Raw genomic sequence first — 11452 nt, forward strand, 5'->3', positions numbered from 1 at the left:
TCTCAACGCCAAATTCGACTTGCGAAAGAAGTAAATGGGAACGATGAAATTCTCTTAGCGCGCACAAGTGACAACGACGTCTGCCCTCACGTGTCTGCCCGTTCGGGTCGACGCGGTTAGCTATCTTATCCCCGCCCCCGCGCGAGACCAAGCCCCGCAACTCACGCGCTGCAGCGCAGCGAGCGACCGATCTTCTTGAATCGATGTAATAATAATCTATAGGATTAACGCGTTTTAAAAATATTGGTTCGATGGATATGTTTAACCTATTATTACTCAACAATCACATTTGTAATATTAAACTTTATCAAATGCACAATGTATTTAAGGTACATTACTGGATAAGGATTAATGGCGTATTGCTTGAATAAGCTAATATTTCTCGTAAAAAGTACCTACATTATAAAGATTTTATATCATCGCGGATTTTTAAAGGTGTACAATACTGTAGTATATTTTTTGATCTATCTTATAAGGTTCAGCCATCGTTTTCAGTGTAAGCACAATAACTTAACCAAAATTACAGTTAAATCAACCTATCTCAAAAACTATAAGAGATACTTTGATCAAACCAAAAATCGTTGAAAGAGTTAATTAGCATGCATCACCTCTATTTTTTTTAGAATTTTATACCCCGTAGTTATAAAAATAGAGGGGGGGGGACATACTTTTTACGACTTTGAGAGCTGATATCTCAAAAACCGTTCACTTTAAGAAAAATGTTTTTTAGAAAACTTTATATCATTTTAAAAGACCTTTCCATTGATACCCCACACGGGTATGTACATCGAAAAAAAAAATTTCATCCCTCAGTTACATGTATGGGGGGCCCCACCCCCAATTCTTTTTTTTACTATTTAGTGTCATATTTTTGTAGCGGTTCATACAACACATATTCCCATCAAATTTCATCACTGTAGTACTTATAGTTTCCGAGTAAATCGGCTGTGACAGACGGACAGACGGACAGACGGACAGACGGACAGACGGACAGACGGACATGACGAAACTATAAGGGTTCCGTTTTTGCCATTTTGGCTACGGAACCCTAAAAAGGCCGCGGCCCTAGTACATAAAAGGCCTATGACGGAACACGACGGTTTTTAGTCAGTAAGAGGAGTCTGACACTCCCTCACTGCTGCTAACCCACAGCGGGAGGGGTGGTCATTTGATGATTTTTGACGTCGGAAAAAAAAATGAAAAAAAAGAGGTGAAGGTAAATTTTAAATATCGACTTCATGAATAAATAGTTTGCAAAGACAACTGCAACTGGACCGATTTGAAAAGTTATCTCCATTTATTTTGATTTTTATCTAGGACAGCTGGACAGCTCTTAATTAATTTGAAGCAAGTAAAGAAACTAAAAAATACATTTATTGCTACCATTCTAAGTATTCGATAAATCAACTTAAACGTAATCCGTCTAACACTCGGGTTCCGTACGGTTCCGTTCGTTAGATACGGAACTCTAAATGTGGAGCGCTTACATTTACATAGCGAGTACCTAGTAAGGATTTGTACAGTTTACGCGTTTCATTAGAAATAGGAACTGGTTGTGTGAACACGACTTTTCAGGGCGTTTTTTTTGCCATTAAATATATCTGTACCAATAAGTGAGGAATTGGAAAAAAATGCGAGTAAACTAAAAAGAAAGAAAGAAAAACTAGGTACATACTTATTGAAGAACAAGTCGAAATCGGTTAATTACAATTGTATCTTTGATTGCCCTTAAAGATAATTTATTTCTATAACACTCCTTTATTATTCTTAAAATCTTCATCACTGCATTACAGCGTACACAACCTTAGTCCTATTACATCCATCAATTGCAGGTACCTTTTGTAAAGCCAAACGGCTTAACATATCATCAGAACAAACCTTTACTTCAACACTCTACGCTCGCTCCGCTTTTCTCGCTCGTTTCGCTCTCTCCGCTCTCACAGGCCGCAGGTGCAAACCCCTAACATATTTATTGCATCCCATAATCAATGTCGTCTATACGCTGAAGTAATTCCATTTGTTTATATGGAATGTTCTCGAGTTGGAACCATGGTGTGAATCATGTACGCGGTTTAGTATAGTGGTTGTTTGATGTATTAGATGTAGTTTTTCTTGTAGTTTTGAATATTTGTTTGATGTAGGCTGTTTAGCAAAAATAATTGTCTTGGGAAGGCTACCTTTTTTCGGCCTTAGCATTTCCGTTGAACGAGGCAACATTTTTTTTTACAGATTTTTAGGTAAATTGCTATTTGACAGACATGGGGAGGATTTTTTATAATATTACAAGAAACCAACCTTCAGACCAGCTTCCAGACTCTGGGTTGCTGATATTGACCGGCCCTGGGAGTCGAACCCAGGATCCCATGCTCACTCACAGCAGTTGAGTTTTCCGGCCACTTCACAAACATGGCAACCTATAATTCAAAAATACAAACAGTTTTAGTCAAAAACCTTACTGAAAACTGTAAGTAAATGGTATATTTGAAGAAATTTGAAAACCTTTTTTTATTTACGACGTTCCCTTAAAAGTGGGGCAGTAAACAGCAATAAGTAGGTGCTGTTTTACATAGCACTACAACGGGGTAAATGTCAGAGTATGTTCGTAATACAAACGCGGGTAGTTTAATAGTTAGTTCTAGTGAGTATGATGGATCGCTCCGATCCTTCTTTGTGAAGCGAGAACCCGGGATATGTAACAGGTGGGATGTTTTCGTTGATTTTGACTTAGTAGACTAAAAATATACAGATTTCAGAAGGTCATTCAAATACTTTTAAGCCGGTCCATAATATTTAGTAGTAGTAATCACAAGAAGTACTGTGTCTTCTTGATAAAAATATGTCTGTTTCATAGCGCATTTATTTGGGTAAGCTATAGATTAAATAATTACTTACTTTTTATCCGGCTTGCCCAAAATGAGCGTGAAATTGGTATCGGATGCTAGTGGTATATAGGTATGTAGAGTTTGTGTTGATCTGAAAAAATGCAGCATATTATGTTTCGCCTGAATTTTTACATACTGGGATTGAAAAATTCTTGAAATACAAACCAAATATCAAACAGCAGGAAGGATAATGTACTACAGAAAGATATGTCTCTGAGAAAACTTACAACTGCCGGAACACAGAAATGACTTAAGATAACGAAATAAGAAGATTAATTACATTAATTAAACCATCAAAGCGAATTAATCTTTCATCCAAAATCGTCCTTTCAGTTTTTCAATCCAAGATGCGTAGCTATTAGAAGTTTCGCGGAACAACCGGCTAATTTGCAAAACCGATTAAATGGCCACTTCAATAAAACACCCTTGAGGCCAAGTATCAACGTAAAATGCCCGCATTTACAGCAAAACAACTCTTGTATGTGAGGTCCGGCTATTATACAAATTTGCCGGGTAATAAAGAATATTTATGAAGGCACCTTTGCACTGTAATTACCTTAGGTTGTAGTCAAACAATTTATATGTAAAGCAGCCATTGTAGGTAGCTATGGTGACCACCCAGCCTTCGGCCCTAGATTAAGTCTGTACGCACACATGTATAATGTGCTGACTATAATTTTAAGAACTTAGGTAGATAAGTCGCCCCACCGGAGATGTCGCGCCGAGATGGGTCAGACAGTAGATTAGTTTTTTTACAATTAAAAGTACCTCAGAATCGGTAACACGCTTTTAATTTGTCTCCCGAAATTCCTTAGTAGTAATACTTAGTAATTTCAATAGTTTCCCCGCTCCGGAAACAAGAGTGGCGCAGCCGGTAGGATTTCGCTGTTATATTCCTAAATTCTTCGCGGTTTTAAATTCGTCGCGTGTCTCGAGGACGAGCTGCACGATAGCTGTGGGAATTTAAGGACGAGTGAAATCCGACGAACCAAATAAATTACTCTTGGTGCGTGTGGGCAAACAAAGGAATACCAAGGATGAGAGTAGCAGCTGGCTGGTGAGTGATTTTTCGCCAATCCATGTTCCTCTATCCCCCAATACTTAATACCTACATTATTTTGAGATTAAACCTCTCTCATTATAACGTGTTCATTTAGATTATTGGCTTATCTCATTGTGTTCTATAAATAGAACCGACATAGAGTAGTTAAACTTTCAGAGACGCCAATTAATTGTTATCTCAAGTGTATTCTTTGCATTGATATTTTTATAAATGTGTTTTATTAAAAGTAATAAGTAAAGTGTATGTAATTCTACACCTAATATAAAAAAAAATATATATTTTATACATTAATATTTTTAATTTTATTACCTAAACTATTACATACATTTTGCGTCTAATTATTTTCTGATTTACGTGTGTTATGTTTGAATTGTGTTATCTTGTGTGTTTCATAGCATAGTCAATTGTACTCTCACGAATTGTTTTATCTGTTCCGTTCTCTACTCTGTGAACATGATGACTTCAGTGACTATTGAACAAATACCCAAAGAAATTATTCAATTAATACCTTTGTATAATGGTGATAAAAGACAGTTAAATCTTTATTTGCGAAAGTGTCAGTATGTCCTTGACCGATATAAGGGTAGCCACGAACAAAATCTTTACGTTTATAATGTTTTAACTAGTCGATTGAGAGATGACGCCGCAGCGCTCTTATCAGAACGTGAAGATATTGTGACATGGTCTGCTTTTAAAGATCTACTTATTCAACATTTTGGAGACCCGCGTAGCGAAGCGTGCATTAATATCGAATTAGAATCCTTAAAAATTAAATCCGGTGAAAGTTATTTAGAATTTTGTAATAGAATCCAAAGTGTTCGATCATTATTGATGTCCAAGGTCAACATGATTGAGGATACTGATTTGAAGAGTGCAAAGACAATTATTTATAACAATACGGCCTTGAATGTGTTCTTATACAATCTCCCAGAGAATATGGTTCGTATTGTAAGGCTTAAGGCACCCTCTAGTTTAGAAGCGGCCTTGAGTATAGTACTTGAGGAAGTTAATTTCTTAGAGCAGTATAATACTAGGAATCGCATTTACGGTCAATCTAGCAGTTTCGGATCAAAATTGGTAATGACGCCAGCGGATACAAACCTTTATTGCCAAATAATATTACCACACCTAAATTTAATTTCGGTATTCCACAGAATAAATTCAATCAGCCCCAAGGTCAATTACCAAATGCATTAACATCACGCCCCAAGCCTGGGTACTTACCCCAATCTCAACAATTTGGGTACAGGCCACCCCAACAATTCGGGTACAGGCCACCTCAACAATTCGGGTATAGGCCACCTCAACCATTTGGGTACAGGCCACCCCAACAATTAGGATACAGGCCACCGCCACAGTTTGGCTATAAACCGTTGCAACCTCAGCAGTTTGGTTACAAATCCCCCAATAATTCTAATACCCCACAAATACTAAAACCTCAAACGCAAACTACTGATGTGTCTATGCGAACAGCCCAACCTAAATCGAATGTACCACAAGGTTTCAATTTAAATGAATTGTCTGCTGACGACTATGAGCCTTATTACAATAACTATTACTCTAACTATGACGATGACTATTATGGTGACTCAAATGAAATTAATTATCATGACGAGACTCATGTTGACTATGAATTACAATCAGAAAATGAAATTCAGGCACTGGATTTTCAGGAGAGTGCCTCGACGGACAAGAAATCTTAGAATTAAATTTTGACTCTAATTTAGAGCTACCGTATATTTATGTAGAAGAGATAGACGCAAAATGATGATAGATACTGGTAGTATGAGATCGTTCATTGGTCCTACAAAAGCATATGAGTATTTTTACGACTATATACGTAATGAAAATTTTCAGGTGGTTAGTACTCATGCTACTAGTAGACATAATGAAGTAATAGAAATTCCTCTTCTACCTACCTTTGTTAGTGACGATTGGCATAAGTTCTATGTATACGAAGTAGATCCACGGTATGACGGGCTTATAGGTAACGACCTTTACAGCAATTAGGTGCAATTATTGATCTAAAAGAACGAATCTTAAAACGAATTCCACTTGTATTCCAATAATCAATAATAATTTAAATTATAAAATTACTGTACAGCCACGTTCAGAACAACGATTTAAATTGCCAGTAGATCAATATTCAGGTGACGCTATTCTTGACTACCAAGAATTTCGAAATGGACTACGAATGCCTAGTGCTTTAGTAAACTGTGATAGTGGATACGCATTTACAGTAATTCAAAACACTTCAGATTGCCCAAAACAACTGACTATTTGCCAACCTTTCACAGTAACGCCATATGAAAATACAGAATACAACATTAATTTTACTACGACCAATACTCCTCTAGAAATTGACAAATTACTTGAAGAAAATTTAGATAAATTAAGACTCGATCATACCAATGGCGAAGAACGTGAGAAAATTTATGCACTTTGTAGGGAATATAAGGACATATTCTACTGTGACCAAATCCCCCTTACGTTTACTAATCAGGTTAAACATCACATACGTACCAAAATGAAGATCCTATATACATTAAACCCTATAGACAGGCACCTTTCATCCAAAACGAAATAAATAATCAGGTAGAAAAATTACTTCATGAAAATGTTATACAAGAATCTCATTCCCTTGGAGTGCTCCAGTTCACCTTGTCCCTAAAAAGAAGGATGCGTCTGGTGAAATTAAATACAGGATGGTAATAGACTACAGACGACTGAATGACATAACCATAGACGACAAATACCCCCTACCTAATATTAATGACCTTTTCGACAAACTAGGAAAGAGTGTGTACTTCACCACATTGGATCTAGCAAGCGGCTACCACCAAATAGAAGTAGAAGAGAAGGATAGACAGAAGACAGCTTTTCGACGCAAAATGGCCATTTTGAGTTTCTCAGAATGCCGTTTGGACTTAAAACCGCTCCTGCTACCTTCCAACGGACCATGGATAATATTTTGCGTGGTCTGCAAGGACTCCACTGCATGGTATACTTGGATGACATAATAATTTACGGAAATAGCCTTGACGAAATGATAAATAAATTAAGAATTGTATTTGACCGACTTAGAACAACTAACATGAAAATTCAATTAGACAAATCTGAATTTTACGCAAAGAAGTGCTCTACCTTGGACACACTATAACTAAAGACGGGCTAAAGCCTAATGACGACAAAATAAACGCTGTATTGAATTACCCGTTACCAAAGACAACGACAGAGATTAAGAGCTTTCTTGGACTTGTAGGTTACTACAGACGTTTTATAAAAGATTTTGCAAAAATTACTCAACCATTGACAGCCTGCTTAAAAAAGCGCAACAAAATTGTTATTGACCAGAAATACATAGACGCATTTAACAAATGCAAGGAACTCCTGACACATGCCCCACTGTTACAATACCCTGACTATGACAAAACATTTATACTGACGACCGACGCATCCAATGTCGCTCTAGGCGCTGTGCTGTCACAAGGACAGATTGGCAGTGACAAGCCCATTGCGTATGCTAGTCGTACCCTCAGTGATACAGAATCACGTTATAGTACCATCGAACGTGAACTGCTCGCTATAGTGTGGGCAGTAAAGCATTTTAGGCCCTATCTGTACGGTAGAAAATTCTATATATATACTGACCACCGTCCCTTAACTTGGCTCCAATCTCTTAAAGACCCTAGTAGCAAACTCACACGTTGGCGGTTACGTTTGCAAGATTACGACTTTGATTTAATTCACAAAACGGCAAACAAAATACAAATGCAGACGCTCTGTCCAGAATAAAAATCAATGCCTTACTCACAGACGACGAAAATCAGTCTCTAGCAGTTAATATTGATGAGAAGGAAGATAAAAATCTAAATGAATGTGCAGATAGTAAAGGTTCATCAACAGTAACGATATCTGATTCTAGTCGAACTATGACCTGTAGTCCTATAGATTTTTCCGACAATATTAGAGAAGTTCACTACGATACAAATGAGTATCCAATACGATCAGTGTCCAGTAAGTCGAACGAAACCGTTCATTCCGCTGTAGAATTAGAATCAACCGGTATACCTATTTTACATGAGGCGATCGACACCAAGCCGAATCAAATCTTAATATTTTCATGGTTTAAAAATCAAATGCATGTTAAGAACCTGTCACGTGACAAACAAAAGATATTAGAAGTTTTCCTGCCAAAAGATAATCCGCAATTAGTAAAGGACTTTTTAAAGGAATACATACAGCCAAAATTAAAATATTTCATTTATTTTGAGGAGAATGAACATCGGAAACTATTTAGCAATATAATAATTGAACTATTCAGAAAGGGAACTATTAACCTATTTGAATGTACAGAAAGAGTTATTTTGTAGAAGATGAAGGAGAGCAAAAGGCACTTATACTTAAACACCATGAAGGAAAGACCTGTCATAGAGGCATAAAAGAAACGCTAGTTAGGCTCCGTAGAAATTATTATTGGAATAGAATGCAGGAAACTGTAACAGCCGTCATAAACAGTTGCGATGGGTGCCGTAGAATGAAATATGATAGGAAACCCATCAAACCTATATTACAACTAACACAAACCCAAGACGCGCCTTTTCAAGAGCTATTTATAGATCTTTTTAGTATAGAAGGTAAAACTTATTTAACTATAATTGACGCATTTAGCAAATTAGGTCAGGCAATCGAAACTCAGGGAAAATCAACTCCCGAAGTAACTAGAGCACTGATGAAATATTTTTCGTATTACGGTACACCCAGAAGAATAAGCTCAGACCCCGGAACCGAATTTAATAATGAACTAATTAAGGAATTTTTGAATTTACATAAAATTGATTTCACATTGGAACCCTAATAACCCCAATTCAATGGGTCTTATTGAGAGGTTCCACTCCACTATAATAGAAATTTACAGACTGGCCAAATACGAAAAACAATGTACTGATGCGGCTTCGGTTATGACTTATTCTGTTCTGGCATACAATCACACTATTCACTCAGTCACTGAACTTGCACCATTTGAAGTTGTCTTCGGACATACCGACTCAAGCAGTCCGTTTAGCATAGAATTAGAAAAACGTTATTTCCAAAAATTAGTAAAAGATCATGCAAAAGAATAAAACATTATACGAACACTTAGCAGACAAAATGGTTAATATTAAAGAAAAGAATAGAGAGTAAGGGTGGTGAAGGTGAAATAAAGTTTAAAAAAGGAGAAATTGTTTTCGGTAAAGACATAAATAAGCGTAAAAGTAAGGATAAGCCCCGATATATAAAAGCTGTAGTAACAGGCAAAGCAGATAAAAATATTTTACCTATAAAAATAGGAGAAAGGGATACCAAAATTCCTATTAAAATATAAAACGTCCTCCACAGGTGCGGCATATTATTGATGACAGTCACGATGCTGTCGCTGGCCCTTCATCTGCAAAATCTTGAAGGTAATCCAGGAGTTTTACCGGTGAAACAAGGTCATGCATATTTCCAAACTGATCAGTGGACTATTGTAAAGATCATCAGCCTAGATCAAATTTATACTGACCTTAACTACATCTCTACCAACTATCAAGCGCTTTGTAATTTAATTGATTGGAATGCATCATACTCACAAGAAATTATGACTATTAAAATGCATACAGATTCCATACGTGATTTAACTGTAGAAAAATACCAACAGCTTATACCATCCAAACGATCTAAACGAGGACTCATTAATCCACTGGGCTCTATTATAAAAATTGTTACCGGTAATTTGGATCATGATGATGCGTTGAAGTATGATAATCTCATTTCTAAATTGAATCAAGGTCAAATCACTATATCTAAAAGGTTAACATTGGTCTCTAAAATGTTTGACAGTTTTATTAATGCCACTGAAACTATTGAACAGAATACAATTAACTTCCATAACAGGTTAACTAAAATTGAAACATTAATTAAAGATTTAACTGCTCAGCAAAATAGTTGGATTTTTCTGACGTACTTAACTGGGTTGTTCAATGTTTTCATGAGTAACTTTCGTACTATATTTATTAGATTAAGTGAAATCGAAACTGCACTTGCATTAAGCAGAGTCTCTATTTTACATCAATCAATTGTTAATTCTTCAGAACTTTTATATCATCTTAAATTAATATCCGAATATGAAAGCTTAATATATCCTCCCGCCGAAGCGAACTTGTTAAAAATAGAAGAGATTATATGTGTTAAATCATTTATTAAAAGTAATCAAATAACGTTTATAATGGAGATACCACTTACCGATAATGTTACTTATAACTATTATAAGATTTACTCCTACCAATTTTCCATGACACCGAAAATAAGACCCTAGCTATTTTCCCCAAATACCCTTACCTATTGGCGAAAGAAAATAGATACTCACCAATCGCAATACCGTGTAGACCATTCTCTGCCGGTGCTCGCTTCCTCTGCACTGCAGACAACAGGATCCCCTTCTATGAACTTACCTGTGTCGAACAGCTTATGAATTTCGAAAACGACCTTACCCTTTGCAAACAACATCCAATAGAAATCGAACAGGTCAGAGTCCAACAAGTCGCTAACAACAACTGGATCCTGTATAGTGAAGAGAAGACCACACTAACAGAACGATGCAAGGATGAGACCAGTAGACAATTGGTATTTGGTACTTACCTGATGACCATCGAAGAACCCTGTGAGGTGGAGATTCATGGCATACACATTAATCATCGTATCTTCATAGAGTCCGATGTGGTGAAAAGAGTACCAATCATCGCCTTACCTCAGTTACGCACTAACGCACAGCTATCCAGTACACGTGCACTTGATATGAAGGGCATAAATCTAGACGAAGTGAAATATATGGCGTATTCGTTAAAACATAGTGAAGTGATCGAAAGTGTTTTTGATAAAAGGGACAGTAGCTTCAGTGCGTCCTTGGTGTACGTGACCTTAGGTTTAGTTATTTTAAGTATTTTTGTATTTTCCGTTTATGTTGTTCGGCTCAAATTGCTGAAATACACGTGTTTCAAGAAAAATTATCGGAACCAATCTAAAATCGATTCTCCCGATAATTTTCCTCTTAAGGTCGGAGGAGCTATGGTGACCACCCAGCCTTCGGCCCTAGATTAAGTCTGTACGCACACATGTATAATGTGCTGACTATAATTTTAAGAACTTAGGTAGATAAGTCGCCCCACCGGAGATGTCGCGCCGAGATGGGTCAGACAGTAGATTAGTTTTTTTACAATTAAAAGTACCTCAGAATCGGTAACACGCTTTTAATTTGTCTCCCGAAATTCCTTAGTAGTAATACTTAGTAATTTCAATAGTTTCCCCGCTCCGGAAACAAGAGTAGGTAGTTGTTCGCTTGTATATAGCTTCTATGTATTGATAAGCTAAGATTATCGGGTACAGTCATTTAAGTAGGGACCGAGGTGTTCTGTAAATTATGGCCTGGCATTAATTTTTGTTTTGATTTATTTCGAAAACGTTTTTGATGAAAGTTTGTTGTTTTTCG

General features: G+C 36.6%; 1 protein-coding gene across 1 annotated transcript; it reads left to right on the forward strand.

The window, feature by feature from the left end:
- The first annotated feature begins 3483 nt into the window (after nucleotides 1-3483).
- Nucleotides 3484-11206, forward strand: LOC135118526 (uncharacterized). Its single transcript, XM_064040847.1, has 2 exons — nucleotides 3484-3939; nucleotides 9325-11206. Exons 1-2 carry the CDS (start codon nucleotides 3920-3922, stop codon nucleotides 10280-10282), a joined length of 978 nt encoding a protein of 325 aa, XP_063896917.1. The 5' UTR covers nucleotides 3484-3919; the 3' UTR covers nucleotides 10283-11206.
- Nucleotides 11207-11452: the final 246 nt, after the last annotated feature.

This window comes from Helicoverpa armigera, chromosome 23, assembly GCF_030705265.1.
Source record: "Helicoverpa armigera isolate CAAS_96S chromosome 23, ASM3070526v1, whole genome shotgun sequence".
In the NCBI taxonomy this organism is placed as follows: domain Eukaryota; kingdom Metazoa; phylum Arthropoda; class Insecta; order Lepidoptera; family Noctuidae; genus Helicoverpa; species Helicoverpa armigera.